Source organism: Macaca fascicularis, chromosome 5 (genome assembly GCF_037993035.2).
Source record: "Macaca fascicularis isolate 582-1 chromosome 5, T2T-MFA8v1.1".
NCBI classification, from domain to species: Eukaryota; Metazoa; Chordata; class Mammalia; order Primates; family Cercopithecidae; genus Macaca; species Macaca fascicularis.
This window is the reverse complement of record NC_088379.1, coordinates 133,900,085-133,924,080: the sequence shown is the minus strand read 5'-3', so window position 1 is coordinate 133,924,080 and position 23,996 is coordinate 133,900,085. Positions and strand designations below refer to the sequence as shown.

Genomic DNA, 23,996 nt, shown 5'->3' with positions numbered 1-23,996 from the left:
CGACACTGCAGTTCTATTTTCCCATGCCTCTGTTTCCGGTCAACTCGGCTGTAATGCTCCAGTGTAAGAACAAACTCTTCATTTGTCCCTAGATTTTATTTTTGTTTTGCTGTAGTGCCTCCTTGTTAGATGTTCAGTTAAATACAAAGAATTTTGTTTAAAAACAATTTTGCATAAAAACAGAATGCCAAATGTAGCAACATGAAATGGTTAACTACCCTGAGAGAAATAAATAGAAATAATTCATGGAATAAGCAATTTGAAGCAAACCAACCAACCTTCTAAAGAAATTTCCTACTTAAGTGAAATCTTGGCTTTTGAATTTGTTTGAACTTTCTGCTAGCACTGGCCAGATATGCTCAGCAAATCACATTTGGTAACAAAGCCCTACCTCACCTAAATAGTCAAGATATAAGTTTGTATCTTGACCAGTGGTATATGTGAATCCAGTAAATCCAATAAATATCACTAGAATTTTTGCCATCTTTTTTTCTTTCTGTTTCAAAGCTTACCTCCTTTTCTACCCAGCCTTAAAAACCAAGTCTTGGTAAAGGACAACACATTGAGACTCCATCTCTATTTATATATATACAAAGAAGAAGGAGGAGGAGGGGGAAGAGAAGAAGGGGAAGGAGGGGGAGGAAGAGCAGGAGAGAAAAGCTCATGTACTTACTTTACTTTTACTTGCACAAAAAGATTACTAGTTCTAGAAGGCAGTTGATTTTAGGCAAGATTTATATATATGAATTGTATCCCTCCTTTTTGGAGAATATAAATAATACTGAAGATTATGCACGAAATCAGTTAAATGTATCTACTGAAGTATTTTTACTGACCTATCTTACCTATTGGTCGTAATATAAAATTCTATGACAGTCATAATAGATTTATAATTTTTTAAGTTAAAAAAATTTATTTTAAATTTTAATGAAAAAATATGTTACAAAGGTGATAATCTACCCTTGACATGCAATAGCATCCATATCGAGCATCAGCAGTTTGCTATATGCTATGTTGTAAAGTAACTGCTAGATGGTACTTCCATATCTCTGGGGAAGAATTGATTTGTTCTCCTTAGAAGTGGTTTTGTTTTTAGTGATTCAATGGTATAGTCTAAGTCTTAAACCAATTAGGTCTTTTATTAATAATAAATTACAAAATAAACTGCAGAACATTTTAAAAGCAAATGGCTCATTTGATGCATTTGACTCTCCCTATAATGATTTCTCTATATATACAACTTTATGTATTCTAGCATTCATATCAAAAGTGTTATTACTCGCTTTCAAAATGAGCCTTTTCAGGTTAGGTCTCAGCATCCTGCTTTTCTGTGTGCATTACTGTGACGTATTAAGCATCAAAGCTTTCCGCCTGAAAATACAGCTTTTAAAAAGTGCTAGCATTCCTTGGTCTCTAAATTAACTGTATGCATTGAATCTTGAAAATACTTGGCTGTTTGCCTCTGTCCTCTGTACTTCATAAGAACGGAATTCTTGTAAGTTGGCTATTTTCTTGCTTGCTTTTTGTCCACCTATTTGCTACAGTTAGGAGAATATTAGAGGCAAAACCAAATATAAGTATAGTCATGATATACGTAGTCCTCCCTTGACTTGTTTTATTCCCCGTGGAAACTTCTGTACCTTTTGGCAACTGACAATTAAATATGACTACCAGTACCTGTGATTTTTAAAACTATCCATAAGTAACTACAGTCAAAATTAAATGTAACACAAAATAAATAAAATCATTTTTTCATAGGAGGTAATTTTTCATCTTAGTATCAGAGAACTTAGGATCAGAAGCTTTTTAAAAATTTGAGTTTCTGTATGGTATCTTTTGGTTTGAAGTTTAATTTGTAATATCTTATTAATTCATCTATAATTATCCCCACTCAGCTACTTCTCCTTTATCTTGCAATGTATGTATCACAAAGAATTTTGAGCTTCAAAGAAGAAGCTGTTTTACTAGTTAACTTATTAGTGTATAGTATCCATAACTGCAGTATAGATCTACTAATCTTACTTAAATGAGAGATTGTCGTTACTATTTTATTTATTTATTTATTTATTTATTTATATTTTTTTGAGACAGAGTTTCATTCTTATTGCCCAGGCTAGAGTGCAATGGCACAACCTTGGCTCACTGCAACCTCCACCTCCCGGGTTCAAGCGATTCTCCTGCCTTAGCCTCCCAAGTACCTGGGGTTACAGGCGCCTGCCACCACACCCAGCTAATTTTTTGGATTTTTAGTAGAGATGGAGTTTCACCATGTTCGCCAGGCTGGTCTCAAACTACTGACCTCAGGAAATTCACCTGTCTCGGCCTCCCAAAGTGCTGGGATTACAGGCGTGAGCCACCGCACCTGGCCTGTTGTTACTATTTTTATATATTAAATCAACAAACCTCTGTTGGAAAAAAATGAGATTTTCCCTACCAGATATCAAAATACATAAAACAGTATTGGCACAAGGATAGATAATTTGAACAGAATACAGAAAAAGAAAAAAAAATGTAAAATCAGAAATTTTGGTCATGACAATGGTGGCATTTCAGATCATTGGTGAAATAATGATGTTAGAAAGATAGTAACTCATTTAGAATATTCTTTATTTCATATATAAAATAAATTCCAGATGTATTAAAGAGCTAAGTATAAAAAGGAGTATATTAGAAGAAATAAAATTATTTTTATTCTCTTGGAATATAGAAGACTTTCTAATCAAAACACAAAATCCAGAATCCAAAAAAGAAAAAGTGATTAATTGATCTAACCATAAAAATTAAAATTTTTATGAAGATACTAAACAAAGATAAATGACAGATGGGATACTGGAAAAATTTTTAAAGGGTTGATATGCAAAATTCATCAAGTTCCACATTAAAAGATTAACAACCTAATAGAAAGATGGACAAAGTATGTGAACTCAGTGGTTCAAACAAAGCTCACAAAAGCATCAATGCAAATCTCCTTTAAACATGTCAAAGCAAGGTCAGCCTCACTTTTCATTAAAGAGATGCAAATTTAAGCAATAATTTTACCCAGCATATTGGCAAAATGTAGAAGATGGTTAACATCCAGCGTCTACAAATACATGGGGAAGCAGGAGTTGTCATACAGTATGGGTGGGAATGTAAACTGGCAAATACTTTTTATAAGGTAATGTAGCAAAATCTAACTAAATTTAAACTGTACAGATCCTTTTGCAGTTCCTGGTACAGGAATCTGTCCTACAGAAATACTTGCGTGTGTATAAGCATGTGGTGACATACGTGTCCCTGCAGTTGGTCAGAGCCCTCACATCTTTAACTATGGCTCCTAAAGTGGCCGCCTTCACTCTGGTTTCTCTGCCATCAAACTTTTCCCCACTCTATTCCATCTTTCATACTGCTCTTATAGTTACTTTACTATAAAGTAAGTATACTGGCCCTGCCTACTTAAGGACTTCTGTTTTGTTGTTGCCTACAGATTTTTCACAGTTTTTCTCTGCCATATTTTATCTGCAGTCTGCCTTTCTACCTCCATCCTTCAAGTTCTTTATGCACCAGCCACACTGAACAACCACCCCAATAAACCAAAAGTGCTTGGCCAGCCCTCGGACATATTCCTAGTCTACGTATTATTCACTTATCACATATTTATTGAGCAGGCACTGTTCTTGAAGTAATGGGAATACAGCAAAGACAAGATTCCTTTTTTTTTTTTTTTTGAAGTTTAGATTATTGGCAGTGAAGTAGAAATTATCGAATAAATAAACATACACATGTTAATTATCAGATAATAAGTACTATGCAAAATGTTTAGAGGCTGGGTGCAGTGGCTCACACCTGTTATCCCAGCATTTGGGAGACTGAAGTGGGAGGATCACTTGAAGCCAGGAGTTTGAGACTAGCCTCTGCAACATAGCAAGACCCTGTCCCTACAGAAAATACAAAAGTTATCTGGGCATGATGTGTGTGCCTGTATTTCTAGCTACTTGGGAGGCTGGGGTGGGAGAATCACTTGAGCCAGGAGGTCAAGACTGCAGCGAGGTATGATCATGCTACTGCACTCCAGCCTGAGTGACAGAGCGGGACCTTGTCTGTAAAAAAAGAAAGAAAGAAAGAAAATTTTAAATAAGCCAGTGTGATAATGAATTGTTGGATATCTGAGGGTGGTAGACCAGGTAGATCCTGTGAAGAAATGAATCTTAAGGTGAGATATAATAATAAAAAGGATATAAAGATCAGGAGAAAGAGCATTTTAAGCAAAGAGAACAGCTAGTTCAAAGACCCCCAAAGCAGTAATACAATTGGAATATTTGAAGTGAAAGAAATAGTATGCAAAATCAAGGCAATCGTGATGTTAAGAGTAGGTGAGATCTACGCAGTTTATTATGTTAAGCAATGTCAGCCACCACAGCAAACAAACTGAAATCTTAGGGACTAAACAAAACAAAGGTTTATTTGTTGCTTATGTTGCATGTCTTAGGCAGTTTGGCAGGAAGGCTCTATTAGAGTGTCCGCCTTCTTGAACCCATGGTTTCTTGAGGTCACTGGAACAGAGAAAGAGGAATGGAAGAGGAACATGAGCACTTAAGTAACTCAGCTTTGAAATGATATGTATCACTAACTTTTACCTCCGTTGGTGAGAACTGCATAGAAGTCTGGGAAATGTATGGTACATGTGGAATGTCCAGTGAGTACTGTTGTCTCTGCTGCAGACAGGGATCTAAACATTTATGGTTTTATTAACCAGATTAAACAGTTTTAATTGGGAAAGCAATCTAATTATTCAATTAGATTGTATTGAATAAATGAATGAACACATGAATATACAATATGTAATATTTGCTTGTCCAAAACAAACTGTACATATAGAGTGAACTACACAGCATTTGCGCCTAAGGCATTCTCCTCACATTGTAAAACATTATAATTCCTTGGCTGTATATCTGTAATGTTTGGCTGCTGTAACTGTTTTTTCTCCTTTTTTTTTTTTTTTAATTAACAGGATGAGAGGCAGCTGCAGGTACCAGCAAATTACAAAATACATAATTACTAAAAGTAACTGAAGCATATTATAGCATAATTCAACAGGAAAAAGAAAAAAACATCTGGCACATGCTATGTTAATTTGTCATAAGAGAGTTCCAAGGAAAGTGCTTGCTGCAGCTGGCAGATCCATCATTTCACTGAAATGAATAGCACACCTTTTGTTTTTAATTCTCTCATATAATATAGAATAGAACCTTATGCAATTTAATCATCAGTCATCACTAAAGGATTTCATGCGTTGAGGGAATTTTCCTTTGTGCCATGTCAGCCAAAATCTACATGGCTCATCCTTACCTTAAACTGTGCCTCAATCATAACAGAATGGTCCAAGCAATTATAGTAATTAATTAAAGTGTCTAAGATATTGGCCTAAATTTAAATTTCTTATCCCATAATTAAATAAGTTTGTTTTATTTCATATGTCTTTTATTAGTTTTATTTAAAGTATGTGTGATGTTTTCAAAGAGATGGATACATTACAGGGAAAACCTTGCTCATACTCTTATAACCATACCATTTCAGCTAATGTATGTGCCAGTGATAGTCACAATTAAAATACAATTAGTACGGAAACTCTCTCTTTCAATATGGGTTAAGATATTCATTTCTGGCCGGGCGCGGTGGCTCAAGCCTGTAATCCCAGCACTTTGGGAGGCCGAGACGGGCGGATCACCAGGTCAGGAGTTTGAGACCAGCCTGGCTAACACGGTGAAACCCCGTCTCTACTAAAAAATACAAAAAACTAGCCGGGCGCGGTGGCGGGCGCCTGTAGTCCCAGCTACTCGGGAGGCTGAGGCAGGAGAATGGTGTGAACCCGGGAGGCGGAGCTTGCAGTGAGCTGAGATCCGGCCACTGCACTCCAGCCTGGGCAACAGAGCGAGACTCCGTCTCAAAAAAAAAAAAAAAAAAAGATATTCATTTCTATGATAGAGACAGACAGAAATTATTATTATAAAACATCTTCTAATGTAGACCTTTTTGAAATAGTCTGTATTTCCAACTCTCTACTGAATATTTTCATATATGTACCTCAAACTGAGTTTAGTCTAAATTGAACCCATTATTTCACCCCTAGCTGAAGTTTTCATTTTTATTTCATCCTAGATTTCCCATTTCTGTGAATGGTAGTATCGTCTACCCAGTTGCTCAAGAAAAACTCTGGGTACCATCCTGGACTCCTCCTCATACCCCAAACCCCATTGTTACTAATTCAATCTCCTAGATCTCTCTTCAATCTGTCCCTTTTTCTCCAGTTGCTATCATTCAGGCTATCAACATTGCTCATCTGGACTGCCGCATTAACACTCTAATTTGACTATGGATTAATACCCTTACTATTTTTCCTGCTACAGTCAGCAAGATTTCCTGATGTTCAAATCAAATCATGTCACTTCTCTTCTTAAAATACTTCAGTGCCAATTTCCTGTTACGATTTATAAGGTTCTTTGTGATCTGTATTTCCTTGCATTTCCAGCTTGTTCCTCTCTCACTCCCACCCCCACCTCCTAGTAACACTGTAGATCCCATTCATGCTGAACTTCTTTTGTTTCCTAAATTTATTATCCTTTCTTTTTTCCTGATATTTGAAATTTTCCTGATATGTGAAATTCCTGGATTTCATGCATGGGTTTGATTGTGACACTCTTCTTTTCCTTCCTCTGCCTTTTTCCATCTAACTGCTATTTATCTTTCATACATCAGCTTAAAAGTCTACTTCCTCTGAAGAGACAGCTCTAACCCCCTGTTCTTCCATGTGTCTTATTATAGCACCATGAAGTTTTTATAGCATTTGCTACCTATTTTAAGCCTAGTAGCTTTCCAATATTTCTAGTGGTTCATAAGTTTCACTATGGCAGTGACTAGATCTTGTTTCCTCCTTGTCTCCCTAGCACCTAGCACAGTAGTATGTAGCATGTAACAGGCACTCATTTCAGTATTTATTAAATGAGTAAACTTCGTAATTTCCCCGGACTCCTTCTAAGATGAGCACTTAACATTAGCGTTGGGAGGAAATTTCAACCATTACTTTGTAACTTTCAGTTCATTCTTCAAATAACTTTAAAATAAGCTTCCTGTGAAGGATCTTTATAAATAAAGCTTTAGAACACATTGATTTTCCTGTTAGTAATCTCCCAAATTTATTATACCACTTGATGGTTACTTTGGAAATAAAATCACTGAATTATCTCATTAGTCCTGATATGAGAGCAAGTACTTAGAAAAAACTTTGAAAAAGCAAGATGTAAGATATTAGAAATGTTATTACTGGATGGACTAGTCAACTGATTCTGTGGAATTAATTAAAATATGCATATTAAAAAAAAAACACCTTTTGATTGCCAGTTACATTCTAAGCCTTGTGAATGTAGCTTCTCATTAGGAGTTGTCATTCTAGTGGGGAGAGGCTGTAAGAGAAGAACCAACAATATAACAATCAGAACCAACAAATAAACAATTTTAGATGTTTAAAGTGGTATGAAGAAAATAAATGGAGTCACGTGATACATACTGGAATGGAGGTAGGAGTTAGAAGAGCTAGACTATTTTAGGAAAAAACATAGTCTAAAAAGGTGATAGTTAAACTGAGGTCTGAAAAATGAGAAAATTATACCAAAAAGTCAGGAAAATATTCCAGGCAGATGGAAGAACAGCAAGCGTAAAGGTCCAGTGTTAGGAAGGAGCATGCTCATGTGAGTGAGTATAGTGAGGGGAAAGAATGCTGTAATATTGAAGAGATACCTCAGCAGGGATCAGATTGAGTGGGCTATTTTAAATGAGATATTTTTACTTATTTTAAGTAGAATGTTTAAGTAGTACTATTTTAAGGTTAAAAAAAAAAGAATGTTTAAGTAGTACTATTTTAAGGTTAAAAAAAGTCTAAAGTGCAGCAGTGGGAAATCACTGGAGAATTTTAAACATCTTTAGAGTTTAAAAGACCACTTATAACTACTGTGTGGAAAATAGACTAGAGAGGGAGCAAAAATGGAAACAGAGAAACCAGATATTAGAGTATTACAGTAGTTTTGGCAATAGATGATAGTGGCTTAGAATAGGATATCTTCAGTGGAGATGAAGAGAAGCCGGCAGTTTTGAAATACATTTGGGAGATAGAATAGGACTTACTGATAAATTAAATATAGGGCATGAGGGAAAAAGGAGGAATCAAAGATGATACCTAAGCTTTTGACTTGAGCAGCTAGGTAGATGGCAATGCTTATTTACTAGGAAGGAGGGAACTTGGGAAGAGATGGATAAGAAGTAGTTTCCATTTTGGACAGGTTACATTTGAGATGCTTATTAGTTTTTTTCTAGTAAATGTGTCAAGTAGGTCATTGAATACGTAAGTGAAGAGCTCAGAGAGGTCAGGCTTTGTTTTGTAATGTTATGTTTACAGTCATGGACAAGAGAAGATCACTTAGGGGAAAAGTGTAAATAGGGAAAGAAAACCTAAGACTGACCCAAAGTTCTCTAGTATATCTAAAGCTGACCTGCCTACCTTAAACCGTGGTATTTCTAGTTAGCTGAATGAGAAAAGATTTGAAACTTCGGAATGAATTTTCTTTTTTAGCAGTCAGGTCTTTTGAAGCCATACAAAAACTTGAGATTACAGTCTTTGCATTTGCTAACCATTTTGTCACATACTATGATTAAATATTTTTGTCTAATATTAAAATATTAAATATTAAATATTTCAGAAAATCTTTATTTTGCCTTTTAGATATTAGTATTATATGATATCACAGATTTGCTTTACTAACATCTCTTGTAATTGATTAGACTTAAGTGGGAAACAATATGATTTAGTTGAGAAAACATTTTGATTAAAAGACTGGTACAACATGGACATAAAGATGGGAACAACAAACAGTGGGCACTTAGGAGGAGAGAGGCAAGGGCTGAAAGATCTTCCAACAATGGTCTAATCAGCTCTCTGAGCTCTTCACTTGTGTATTCCATGACCTACTTGACACATTTACTAGAAAAAAACCAATAAGCATCTCAAATGTAACCTGTCCAAAATGGAAACTACTTCTTATCTATCTCTTCCCAAATTCCCTCCTTCCTAGTAAATAAGCGTTGCCATCTACCTAGCATATCAGTGTTGATTACAGTATTTTGTTTATTTAAGCATTTAATTTTTTAATAGTTACACATAAATTGCTTCATATGTAAATTATTTAGTAAACTTTTACTTACACAGAAATTACATTTTGCAAATATATTTCTAAATTATATTTTGTAAGGATGAGTGGAATTTTCTATCACATAAACATGAATTATATAAGTGAACTAAAAACGTATGAAACTGTTAACTAAGCACTTCCCAGTGATGCTTTAAGGAATTCCTCAATCTTCTATATGTACTTTAAAATTAGTGGAAGATAGTAATTACACCTTGAACCTTATACCCTATAATAAGCCAGAAATTATAGAGAAATTGGGTACAGTTTTATTTCAATTATTTGGTGCAAAATACTCTTTAAAATGTCATACCAAAATGAAATTTCCTCTATCTCTATGTTTTCCCGGAGATTACACTTAAATCCTCTCCGATAGGTATGAATGTTTCTGTTCTTTTTTTTTTTTTTCTTTATACTTTAAGTTCTAGGGTACATGTGCACAACGTTTGTTACATATGTATACATGTGTCATGTTGGTGTGCTGCACCCATTAACTCGTCATTTACATTAGGTATATCTCCTAATGCTATCCCTCCCCCGCCTACCCGCTCCCCATAACAGGCCCCGGTGTGTGATGTTCCCCTTGAATGTTTCTGTTCTTAAAGATTTCCAGGGAAGAGATTATATAGTCTTACTGAGCATGTGTTTCAACTGTCATACCACTGTGAAACTTTCTGGAAAGTCTTATTTAATGTTTATCCTAAATTACTCGTGATACAGGGAACTCTCAATTATTTTCTCTAATGAAGGGAAAATGTCTTGTAGATAACAAAGAGTCGAATCATCCTCCTGGGTCTTTCCTTTATCCCTGCAATGAAATATCCTGACAGAGAAATAAGTTACAAAGTACTGACAGGAAGGCTCTAGGAAAGTCTCAGGGGATAGAGTTGGTGAAATCACTTTTCTCTTCACCCTTTAATACCTTCTAAAATTTCATTTGGAAGAAAACTGTAAGGTTGAAAGAAATGCTTGAATGAAAAATAAGCTTAGCCACTTCACTTTCTTTGGAGAAACAAGAATATAAATAAGTCTAAATAAATACCAGTAGTCTTTATCTAAAATATGGTTTTTCTGATAAATTCCTCAGTAAATCTTGAGCAAACAAGGATTAAAATGTTCTAACTGCTATGTTTTCTATAATTTAGAAAATTAGAACTTTTCTAATTTTAGAAAATTGGAAATTCAGCCATAAATCAGCAAATATGGTAATGGCCACATAACATTTTGGTCAACGATGGACCACATATATAATAGTAGTCTCGTAAGATTATAAAGGAGATGAAAAATTCCTGTTGCATATTGACATCATAGCTGTCATAATGTCTTCATGCAATGCATTACTCAGGGGTTTATGGCGATGCTAAACAAAACGACTGCACTGCCAGTCTTATAAAATTATAGCATATGCAATTATGTATAGTACATGATACTTGATAATCAAGAGCTATGTTACTGGTCTATGTGTTTACTCTACTGTACTTTTTATTATCTAAGAGCATACTCCTACGTGTTTTTTTTAAGTTAACTGTAAAACAGCCTTAGGCAAGTCCTTCAAGAGATGTATTCCAGAGGGAGGCGTTGCTATCAAAGGAGATGACGGCGCCCTGTGTGTTATTACTCCTGAAAACCTTCCAGTGAGACAAGATGTACAGGTGGAGGACACTGATACTGATAATCCTGACCCTGTGTAGGCATCATCTAATGTGTATGTTGGTGTCTTTGTTTTTAACAAAAAATTCAAAGAATAAGGATATAGAGAAAAAATATTTTTGTACAGCTGTATTTTTGTGTTTAGGGTCAAAAGTTAAAAAATTAAAAATTTTATAAAGTAAAAAGTTATAGTAGGCTAAGGTTAATTTAGTGTTGAAGAAAAAAAATATGTTTTTATAAATTTAGTGTAGCCTCAGTATACAGTGTTTGTAAAGTCTACAGCAGTGTAAAATAATGTCCTAGGCCTTCCCATTCACTCTCCACTCACTCACTGACTCACCCATAGCAACTTCCAGTCGTGCAAGCTCCATTTATGGTAAGTACCCATACAGATGTACCATTTTTTATCTTTTATACAATATTTTACTGTACATTTTCTATGTGTAGATACACGAATACTTACACTGTTAAAATTGTTTACAGTCTTCAGTACAGTAACATGCTGTACAGGTTTGGAGCCTAGGAGCAGTAGGCTATACTATTAATATTTTACCTAGGTGTGTAGTAGACTTTACCATCTAGGTTTGTGTTGCACACTCTGTGATGTTCATACAACAATAAAATTAATGATAAATTTCTCAGAATGTATTCCTATTATTAAGTGATACGTGACTCCATTTGGATGTGTAAAGCAGTGTGGTAGATATTGTGGCAACTAAAAATAATTCTTCTTTTAAAAGTTTCTGCTGGGTATGGTGGCTCACAACTGTAATCTCAGCACTTTGGGAAGCCGAGGTGGGAGGCTGTCTTGAGCCCATGAGTTTGAGACCAACCGGAACAACATAATGAAACATCATCTCTACAAAACATAAGATTAGCCAGGCATGGTGGTGCATGCCTGTAGTCCCAGCTGCTTGGGAGGCTGAGGTGGGAGGATCACTTGAGCCCAGAAGGTCAAGGCTGCAGTGAGCCATTATTATACCACTGCACTCCAGCCTGGGCAATAGAGTGAGACCCCCATCTCAAAACAACAAAAAAAGTTCCTATTCCATTTAGGAGAATGTATGTATGTATGTGTGTGTACATATATGTAAAGCACTAGCATTATAATACAGGATTGATAAATCTCTCATACATAAAATAAGTATTCAATATCATAAAGATTTGATGTGTAAAGAAAACTGTCCGGATTAAAATGAATGGAAAGGAGACCTGAAAAGAAGGGAGACAAGGGTGCAGTCTTAAAGAATGGGAAGAATTCTAATGGGAAATCTGAAAAACACAATCTAAAAAATGACATAAGCCTGATCCTGAGGTAATACATATGCAGTTTGTTTTCGAAACAATGAGAGCCCAACTGAAGTGTGGAAGGTTCCTACTGGAGATAAGGTTGGAAAGATAAGTTACACAAAATTTTGAAGGAGCTTATGACATTCTCAGGAATTTGGACTATTTTGTCCAATAGCTGAGAGCCATTGAAGAGTATAGCTCAAGGAAGCAAATTATTAAAGTGGTGTTTTGGAAAGAGAAATATGCTAGAGATACATGGTTTAGAGAGGGAAACCCACTGTATCGGTTGAGTGCATTCATATGCCCTGTGGTAGAGTACTTTACATATATTGTTTCACTTGATATTGAGAAACCCAAGCAGCTTGTTACTACAATAAATCTAAGAATTAAGTTCTAAGAACTTGAATTGGGATGGTAACACTGGATAGGAATGAAAAATAGATGCAAGAGACCTATCAAAGAGAGAGTCTCTTTCAGGGTAAATGAGAAGTTGCATTTAAGACAAAGTGAGAAGCTGGGCGCAGTGGCTCATGCCTGTAATCCCAGCACTTTGGGAGGCCGAGGTGGGTGGATCATCTGAGGTCAGGGGTTTGATACCAGCCTGGCCAACATGGTGATACCCCATCTCTACTAAAACTACAAAAATTAGTTGGGCATGGTGGTGGGTGCCTGTAATCCTAGCTACTGGTGAGGCTGGGGCAGGAGAATTACTTGAACTGGGGGAGGTGGAGGTTGCCGTGAGCTGAGATCATGCCACTGCACTCCAGCCTGGGAGACAGAGCGAGACTGTCTCACAAAAAAAAGAAGGACAAAGTGAGAAATAGGAGTTGACTTTAAACTTTTTAACCTAGACACCTAGAGCGGAGATGTCAGTATAAAAACTGAGCAGCAGGATGAGAAGTAGATTTGTGAGACAATGCAAAAAGCTTGATATTAGGCTTGTTAAGTTTGAGTTTAAGACTGGACTTTTAGGGAAGAAGTCTGAAGTAAAAATTTAATTGTTAGGTTTCCAAGTAAGTATATAAATTTTCATATTCCTAGAAGGCCTAATACACATACACACACACATATACTCTCTGCGTGTGTGTGTGTATGTGTGTGTGTTATTCAACGAACTTTCATTATTTACCTTCCATGTTGCAGTATAGGGCAGTGGTTAAGAGCACAGACTTTGGAATCAAAGGGCCAAGTTTTTTTTAATCTTGACTCTACAGCTGACAAGTAGCCAGATGCGGTGGCTCACGCCTGTAATCCTAACACTTCAGGAGGCCAAGGTGGAAGGACTGCTTGAGCCCAGGAGTTCTAGATCAACCTGGGCAATAATATGGCAAAACCCTGTCTCTACAAAAAATACAAAAAAACTAGCCGGGCATGATGGCATGCACCTGTAGGCTCAGCTACTCAGGAGGCTGAGGCAAGAGGACCACCTGAGCCTGGGAGGTGGAGGCTGCAGTGAGCTGTGATTGTGCCACTACACTCTGGCCTGGGTGACAGAGTGAGACCCTGTCTCAAAAAACAAACAAAAAAACCTGACAAGCTATGTGATCCTAGGCAAGTTACTTATTTTTTTAATTTCTGTCTTTTAATTTTCTCATATGTAAAAATTGGGATTTCAGGGCTGGGTGTGGTGGCTCACTCCTGTAATCTCAACACTTTGGGAGGCCAAGGAGGGCAGACCACGAGGTCAGGAGATTGAGACCATCCTGGCTAATACGGTGAAACCTCATCTCTACTGAAAATACAAAAATTAGCCGGGCATGGTGGTGGGCGCCTGTATTCCCAGCTACTTGGGAGGCTGAGGCAGGAGAATGGCATGAGCCTGGGAGGCAGAGCTTGCGGTGAGCCGAGATGGCACCACTGCACTCCAGCCTGGGCGACAGAGCAAGACTCCATCTCAAAAAAAAAAAAAATGAGAATTTCATATATTAGTCATGCAAACTAAATATTAAATTAATTTATGAAAGCACCTACAACAGTGTCTGGCACATTGTAAGCAAATACTGTGGAAATGTTTGCTCTTATTATCATCATCACATCATTTTCACTATTATTTGCCAAGCTTTGTTGAGTACAAAGATGAGTAACAAAGTTGCTCACCATCCAGTGGGGGAGACAGAGCTTGACCTATAAAGAGATAAATATTTATGTGGATTAAGGGTAACTTAAAGTATACTTTCATTTAATGATTTATGTCTTTGTGATCTTAAATATTGTGGAAAATTATTACTATCCATCATTCAGATTATCTTGAGTAAGAACTGAAGAATAGTTTAGGCATGAAATTATACAAGTAGGTGTTTCCCTGAAATGTTTTGTGTAAACTGAATGTCGGCTAACTTTATAAATGTGATCATTGTTTCATCTTAATCTAAATTATACTCACAATTTCTTTTTCATCAGCACTAATATGTATAACTTTCACCTTTAATTACATTTGACCTAGAAGACTGGACACTAGTCATTTTATTTATCATTCTTTAGTTGGTTTTTTTCTTATGTTGTTGGGGGGATGGTTGGGCAATAATTTTAAGCTGCAGAAGATACTTTAAAGTAAGCATAATAATTTATTATATTTTGTTATTATCACTCAAAGCTAAAACAATATATTTGGCTTTATCTGTCATGGAATTAATGATAGATACTCAAACCCCTCATAGTCAGTGAACCTGTATTTATGAAATTACTGAGTTAGAATAACCGATCTCCCTCGTAGTCTGTCAGTTCTATGATGACAACAACTATGTTTGCCACCACGTATCTTGCACCTGGCCTATAACGAATGTTCAGTAACTATTTGTATAATTGAATAGTGGATGGCATTGCTTTTTGTTTTATATATTTATAACAGATTACTTGCTATTTTTAACAACTATTCACTCAATAATAGGACACTTCAGAGGCTTACCAAATTTGTAGGCTGTTTGCTGGCTCCTTTGAAAAAAATCAAAGCTTAAGTTATTTTGGAAGAGCTAATCTTTTGATTGATTTCAGAAGCACAAATAAGGTCAAAGGATAAAAGCCAATACTGAATCAAGAATTTCACCTGAGCCAAATCCAAATTAATTCTCTCCTTGGAAATAATGATACAGAAATCATCCATAACCATCCATAACCCTAAAAGTTCACACACAGTAAGAAAAGCTTTGAATGTCATTGATTCATTATATGTAATACTCACAAATTTATCTGATCTTTGTTCAGATTAAGTTATTTTTAATGCTACATTGTATGTACCCTTAACCTGAAACTCTTGAAGTGACTTTTGACTAAAAGCAGTATAATACTTATATGTTGAACAACAACAAAGAAGACAGTTCTGTGCATAAGATACTTTTAGGTAATGAAGCATAAATGATATGAATGAGTAAAATACAGTACATTTACAACCAAAACATGAATAAGAATTCTAACTGTACCGCACTGAAGTGATACTGGAGTAATTAATGTTGCCTTAAATTTCTAAGAGTTGAGCTCCCCTAAAAAGCACTGTATATGAATCTTACAAATGCATACTAAGGCTGGGCATGGTGGCTTATGCCTATAATCCCAGCATTTTGGGAGGCCGAAGAGGGCGGGTTGCTTGAGCTCAGGAGTTGGAGACCAACCTGGGCAACATGGTGAAAACCCATCTCTACTAAAATACAAAAAATTAGCCAGGCGTGGTGGTGCATGCCTGTAGTCCCAGCTACTCTGGAGGCTGAGGCACAAGAATCACTTGAGCCTGGGAGGCAGAGGTTGCAGTGAGCCAAGGTCATGCCACTGCACTTCAGTTTGGGCTACAGAGTGAGACTCCGTCTCATTTAAAAAAAAAAAAAAAACACATACTATAGCTAAGAAGCACAGTAGCTTACGAGATTTTGTAGTAATAAATACTGTATCTTTTTGATATGAGTATGCTTTTATTTTAGTGTCTAATAGTATCTCCAAATAATATTGAAGATACTTTTGTACTTTTAAAATATGTGTTTTTATTTTGTTTTTTTTAGTTTGGCAAAATATACATAACAAAATTTACCATTTTAATTGTGATAAAATTTTTTTAATTATGATAAAATACACATAAAACTTACCACCTTAACAATTTTTAACTGTACAATTCAATAGTGTTACATATATACACATTGTTGTGCAACTGATCTCTAGAATATATGTGTATTTTATTAAAAAGAAATAAATGAGTCCTTTGAGGTATGGTCTATTAGTAAGTGACTTTATTTTGCACATGAAGATGATATTTTTGTTCAAATCATGAACATGTATCTTGCTAATAAAGATTCAGTTTTCTATTTGGAACAATTATATTAATGGATTTTTTGGTGCTGTCTTTTGATTAATAGGAGTGAGTTGAGTCGACAGAAACTTCATACCCAAGAGCTGCTTTCTCAGCTGGAAATGGCAAATGAAAAGGTAGTTGAGGTAAGATAATGACTCCCCTGGGAAGTGCTTTCTGCTGCAGCTTGATACACATGTTATAGAATTTTACCTGAGCCAAATCCAAATTATTTCTCTACTTGGAAATAACAATACAGAAATCATCCATAACCCTAAAAGCCGACACGCAATATAATGTGAATAAAAGCTTTGAACGTCAGTGATTCATCAGATTCATCATATGTAAATAATAAAAGGTAGAGCTCTTATTTCTGTTTTACCAATAGAACTTTTGTAGTATTTCAGAGAATGTATTAGGATCCCCTTTATTCTTATTCATCTCTAAAATTATTTTTTAACCCATTCATCTTTTTTCATTTTAATCCATCCCAAAAGACACATCACATAAAAAATACTTTTGCCTACTGTAATATATTAAAATATATTTAGATTTATGACTTAGAACTAAATATAGCAAGAGTTCAAGTTTTTTTCCTTGAGGCGTTCAAAAAGTAAACAATTTTTGGATTATGATTGGGGCTTTTTAGATCTCTTCATTTGATGTTCATCTTCATTTGATGTTCTAACTTCAAATGTTTGTTGGAATTTCCCTGAGTACATGGTCTACTCCATCTTTGTGGTCTACTATAGGAACCATAGTGAAATCATTACTCCTAAGCATCATGGCATTATGAACTGATATGAGCCATTTAGAAATTATTTAAGGAATAGCCATTAAAATAATCTTTCAGGTAGCTCCCACTTCCAGATATCTATTCTGATGAAGTAATTTACAATACAGAAAAATTTAAAAGAAGATATTCAGTACAGTAATGTTAATAATATAGGAAGATCAAAAGCAACCAAAATGAGAACAGAAAAGGAACAGTTGCATATATTAGGATGTATCCTATCTAAACTGTTCCTCAGCCATTATGGTAGCAGTATAGAAGAAGTTGCATTATATGAAGTCTGATTATAAATACGAAAATGATTATTACAGATGATAGAATTTTTCCCCCATGTTTTCTCTAGCATGTGATGTGCTTCTTAAAATTTAAAGGCTACAGATTTAAACATCTTGGTAAATTGGACCAGCCAATATAGTTCTCTTCATAACATTTCATTTTACTTTTGGGCATAATAAGAAATATAATGGCCGGGTACGGTGGCTCAAGCCTGTAATCCCAGCACTTTGGGAGGCCGAGGCGGGTGGATCACGAGGTCAGGAGATCGAGACTATCCTGGCTAACATGGTGAAACCCCGTCTCTACTAAAAATACAAAAAACTAGCCGGGCGTGGTGGCGGGCGCCTGTAGTCTCAGCTACTTGGGAGGCTGAGGCGGGAGAATGGCGTGAACCCGGGAGGCGGAGCTTGCAGTGAGCCGAGATCACGCCACTGCACTCCAGCCTGGGAGACACAGCGAGACTCCGTCTCAAAAAAAAAAAAAAAAAAAAAAAAAAAGAAATATAATAAGCTCATTTTAGCAGGATACTGTTATTTCAATATTTTATATTACTGTCATAGCCACAACATTCATTCTTATCACTTGTATGTTAGTACATGGGAACTATAAGTTTCTGATTCTTCATAGAAAATGTGTTTTTCAAAAAAAAAAAGAAAGAAAGAAAATGTGTCTTTCTAACTCTTCCTGATTAGGCTTGTATTATTATCTCATTCAGATAAGTGCCAGAAAAACTGTTTAACAATTCTAGTTGTACAAAAATACTTTCTCAGATGTACTATAACCAGGCTAGTAAGTATGGAGATAGCTAATCCATTTTTTAATTGATAAATTATTTGGACTTGTCTGCATGACAGTATGTTGTGACAGCTTTGTATTCGTGATGCCTGTATAGTTCTTGCCATAACAAAGTATTAGAAACTGGGTGCCTTAAACAACAGAAAATAATTGTCTCTTAGTTCCAGAGGCTAGAAGTCCAAAATTGAGGTGTTGACATTGTTGGTTCCTTCTGAGAGCTGTGAGAGAGAATCTGTTTCATGCCTTTCTCCCAGCTTCTGGTAGCCTCAGACGTTCCTTGGCGTGGAGATTGTGTTCTCTCTGTGTTCAACTTGTCTTTCCTTTGTACATGTATGTCTCTGTGTCCAAATTTCCCCTTTTATGAAGGCATCAGTCATATGGATTATGGTCCACTCTAGTGATCTCATCTCAACTTGATCATCTGCAAGGACTCTATTTCCAAACAAGGTCATATTCATAGGTACTGGGGGTTAGGACACAATTTAACCCATGACAGTACCTAATAGCTGTGTTGACCCTAATAGACGCTGGAGTATGCAGATGTCTTGGGGAACATACAGAAACAGTTCATCCCAACCCTACTAAAGCTCTGGTTGTAAGGCCCAGCAGTCTGTGTTTTCACAGTCCAGGTGATTCTGAAGCCGTGATCTTCACAAATTGAAAGTCTTATTCTTCCGAGTCATTTTGCTTTGAGATTTGTTAATTCACTTTCTTTGCTGGCATGTGGGAGAAAGAAAACAATTTATTAAGAATGTAAAGCTAAGTTTTATTTTAAAGCTCATAACTTGAAAAAATGTAAATTTTGAGATAATATTATTTGTATTTTATAAGTGGTAAAATGATGTCCAGATTTTTCATTGATTATTCCACAAAACATCTCCATATCACATATGGATTTCTAACTTGTTTTCTGTTTCCCCTTAATAGAATGAAAAGCTAATTCTAGAGCATCGAGAAAAAGCCAACAGACTTCAAAGGCGCCTAAGTCAGGCAGAAGAGAGAGCTGCTTCAGCTTCCCAGCAGGTAGGGAGCATCCTCTTATCCCTAGATAGTAAACAGTTCAAAGATAAGATAAGTTTTTTAGAAGTTCCCAGAGAACTTAATAGTTTATTTTTACTAGATTAATATATTTTAAAATTAATCCCTTTAATATGTGAGGTTGAAAAAGTAAACATTGGAAACAAAAATAAGCTCTGCGTGGTGGTTCGCAACTGTAACACCAGCAATTTGGGAGGCCTAGGCAGGAGGATCACTTGAGGCCAGGAGTTCAAGACCAGCCTGTGAAACATGGCAATACCTTTTCTGTACAAAAAATTTTAAATATTAGCCAAGTATAGTGGTGCATACCTGTGGTTCCAACTACTCAGAAGGCTGAGGCAGGAGGATGGCTTGGGCCCAAGAAGCGAAGCTGCAGTGAGCCATGCTTCTACCACTGCACTCCAGCCTGGCGGACAGAGTGAGACCCTGTCTCAACAAAAAAAAAAGAAAGAAAAGAAATATACTGTCTTAACTATCATAACCTCTAGCCACAGGCCACTATTTATATTTAAATTAATTTAAATTAAATAAAATTTAAAATTGAGATCCTCAGTCATACTAGTCAGATTTGAAGTGCTCAATAGCCGTATGTAGCTAGGGCTATCACATTGGACAGCGTAGATATGGAACATTTCTGTCATAACAAAAAGTTCTGTTATACAACACTGCTCTGGAATTATATTCTGTCTAAAACTAGGCAGATATTCACTAACAGATTTGAAAGTAGATAATATTGCTTTGAAAGTAATATTTCAAATTCTCTGCCTTTGTTTTTATTTTACTTTTCAGTGGAAAAAAATTTCCTTGGCTTACAGGTTAATTTACTTAATGCATATTTTCATATGACCAAAAAAATCTAAAATACAATATAAAAGTTGTCCAGTGGGAAATAGAGTAGAAAATGCAGAATATCAATGAAATACTAAGGGATAATTTCTCTTAATACACACACATCATATAAATGAAGTGGGCCCTTGATTATAAAGTAGGAGCAATAGTCCCTCTTATGAGGAACAAAATGAGACCAGTTCAGTGATTATAAAGATAGACTAGAAACAGACAGTTGAAATGGATGGATACATAGGGCAGGCAAGAAAATAAAAACAAATCAAATTACTATATTATTAATTATATTTGCTTATAAATGTATTATTTCAATCAAAATTAATATTCTTAACTACTACAGCATTTTATACATAGTAAAGCCACTCTGCTTGCTGAATTCAGTTTATGTTCATGATATTTACAGATTTTTTAAAATCTACTTCTGTTATGAACATGGCATGCCACTTAAAGAAAATTTAGTAATAATTTATCCTTCTGTTCCTCTCCCTCTTGAAAGTAATTACAGCCTTGTCAAATAATTTTTATGTCTGATGAAGTTATGAATTAACTAATGGGTTAGCCAATTATTTAAGAACATATTAAGTTATAAGGTAACAGAAGTTAGGTGCACTGGACAGTATCTGGAGAGTATGTGTTTCGGTGTCAGGCAAATCCCTTAGTGCCATTTAGTGCCATTAAGTAGTCATGTGACTTTGGGCAATTTCAACTTCTCTAAGCCTCAGTTTCCTCATGTTTAATATAGGATAATAACACCTCCCTCATATGGTTATTAAAGGATCAAAAGAATTAACACATGTAAAGCATTTCCCTTAGTGATAAGTAGATATTTAGAAGGATATATAAGAAATTAAATTTCTATATCATAATCTTTAAAGCTTCTCATTTACCTTTTTTAAGGCAAATGGCAAAGAAAATGTCTACGTAAAATCAGCTACCTTGAGTTCTATAGTAAAAACGGTACAATTACAGGACATTAATTATATAACCAGTTAGCATCTAGATTAGTTTCCTCCCTGAAAAAATTAAACCTAAACAGTCTAGTACTGATGTTTCTTCTGTTGTTTAAACTCTCCAATGGGAAAGATTCCACCATTCTTTTAAGTAACCTTTTTAAAATGTTTTGTCAGTAACCACTTCACGAATTGTTCTGTAACAAATCTTTCCCTAAGCTTGTCTCCTTCCCTTCTGTTCCTATTTGAAGATGGAAGGTAATCATTTGGCACTTTCCCCTTACCCAAAAAGGAATTTCTTCCCTGGAGTTAATATTTGTTCTGTTTTATATGAGTCCAGGTGATCAACTTTGTTTGTAAGATGTACATTTTATTTTTTTAATTTTTATATTTGCCCTCTCTGAATCTTCTAATTTTCCTATAAAAACTGAAAAAGTGCTATTAGAAATAATATCCTACTAAATGCATGATATTAACAAAATGCAGAAAAATTTTAAAATTATTATCGTCTCTGACACATCACACTTACCATAGTGCAGTGCAGCATCGTGTTACTGGTTCAATACAAGCCCTGAATCATGCTGATTCACTTTGCTCTAAATGTGCTTTTCTGATTAACTTTCTCTACATGTTATTCATCCATTCTAAGTGTATCACTCTAAATGGTTGAATGCCATACTGTGGTCTTTCAACATATGAGTTTTTTAAATCAGTGTGGTGAAGCCTTTCAATGCAAGAACACAAAACCTAGAAGCTAAGAAAAAAAATAATAAATATGTTCACAGTTTCAAATATCTGCATCAGAAAAAGTCATAAAGTCAGTGACAAACCGAGAAAAATATTTGTACCATATATGACAAAAGGCTAATGCCCTAAATACATACGAAGGATGCCTAAGTTTTCAAAAAATGCCACAGTCCAGTAGACAAATATATAAAGGAAGTTTATGGAGAAAGAAGGACAGATGGCTTTTAAACATTTAAAAAGATGTTCACCCTCACCTATAAGACAAATACAAATGTAAACTGTAATCACATCATTTTTCACCTATCAGATCGTGAAGTTTGGAAATGCATTGTGCTGGCACTCTCACACGTTATTGATATAAGCACATGTTGGTATAAGAGCACAGTTTGGCAGTATCTTTCAAAAACTGTAAATGTATGTAACCTTTGACCCATACTTGCACCTGGAAACATTTTTGCCAGGAAGCAAACATGTAAAAATACTGATTGAAGCGTTGTCTATCATTTTAACAGATTAAAAACCATACAAATACCCAACAATAGCAGACTAGTTAAATTATGGAGTATTCATACAGAGGAATAGTTTGCAGCTATTAAGAAGAATAAAGTATAATAGTCCTAATATAGAGCTATTTCTAAGGTAGATAATTTAGAAGAAAAGAAAACAAGATGAAAAGTGTTTATAATTCTTTCATCATTTTTTAAATAAAAGGAAAGAAGAAATACATATATTCTCATTTAAAATATTTCTGGAAGCATACTTTACTGGAAATACTGGTTGTATCTGGAGAGGTGTCTGGAATGAAAGACAGCAATGGGAATGAGACTTCCTTTATGCTGTCTACCATTTCATACTGTTAGATCTTTTTTTTTACCATGTGTATATATTATCAATTCCTACTAACATTTAAAGATTATTTTTCTATTAGACTTTTCTTGTTAAGATCTATCTTCACTTTATTATCAGCCTTGCATTGTGTTGGCTCACATTAGTTTGTGTTTTAGAAACTTTCCTGATTAACTTTTATCTAGATGTGTTTCATCCATCTGGAATATGTTTTACAATTCTAAGCATATCATCCCTGAGCTATCGAATGTCTTATTTGACCTGCATTTCTCTAATGTAATAGACATTTTAAAGTTTTAAGAGTAAAATAGATATTAATTTAAAAATGATCACTGACTGGGCACAGAGGCTTACACCTATAATCCCAGTACTTTGAGACCAAGGTGGGTGGATTGCTTGAGCCCAGGAGTTCAAGGCTGGTCTGGTCAATGTAGTGAGACCCTGTCTCTGAAAAAAATTAAAATTAACCAGGCAAAGTGACTACTGAAGAGGCTGAAGCAGAAGGATCACTTGACCCTGGGAGGTCAAGGCTACAGTGAGCTGTGATTGTACCACTGTACTCCAGCCTGGGCAACAGAGCAAGACTGCCTCAAAAAGAAAAAGATCGTTTACAAAACCCTTTCCAATAAGACCGTTTTCAGTACTTATAGGTTGTGATGCATTCTACTTTGTATTAATCTAAGATTTTCCACAGAAAAAGTAACTACTTACCGATTGTTTATTTTAATTGCAGCTCAGTGTGATTACAGTGCAGAGAAGAAAAGCAGCCTCCCTGATGAATCTGGAAAATATTTAAAAATATTCATAGTTCATTCACAGAACTTTAGAGTTGGGAAAGCAGTTGGACTAGAAGTGTATTGAAATGGTAAAGCCTGCAGAGTATAATAGTTAAGGCTTGTGTTATTTTGCGTAAGCATTGTTATTCTGTTTTGAGGGTTATTGGAAAACAGAGCAGTGACCACTTCCTGTAAGTAAAGAAAATATAATCCTATATTGAGCTTCAGTGGAGAATAAACCAGCTGAGAAGAACTCATTGCCTTCATCAATGTGTCTGTTTTTTAATTCCTCCTTTTTCCCTTGAAAGGCTATAATAATTTTCAAACTATGCAAATTTCTCTTTCATAAGAAAGAGTTTTTAAGAAAATTCTAGAATTTAATATTTCAGTTTCCAAGATTTGAAAATTTTACATCTAATTGTTACTTCTAACTCATTTTTAAAGTTCCTAAGTATCCATTTTATTATGAACTCATAAATGTAATAAATTGTGCACTTTCTAAAA

The 23,996-nt window shown here is 35.3% G+C and overlaps 1 protein-coding gene across 11 annotated transcripts in view; it reads left to right on the top strand.

Annotated features, from left to right (window-relative positions):
- SCLT1 (sodium channel and clathrin linker 1) overlaps positions 1-23,996 on the top strand; it is a 205,825-nt gene extending 181,829 nt beyond the window's left edge. For all 11 annotated transcript variants that reach the window (XR_012435099.1, XR_012435096.1, XR_012435095.1 and 8 more), the window contains 3 exons: positions 16,493-16,571; positions 19,217-19,312; positions 23,450-23,996. Coding sequence is in view for 8 of the 11 variants with exons in the window: in XM_074040461.1 (XP_073896562.1) it covers positions 16,493-16,571; positions 19,217-19,312; positions 23,450-23,512 (238 nt within the window). In the remaining 3 variants the exon portion in view is untranslated. The remainder of the gene's footprint in view (positions 1-16,492; positions 16,572-19,216; positions 19,313-23,449) is intronic.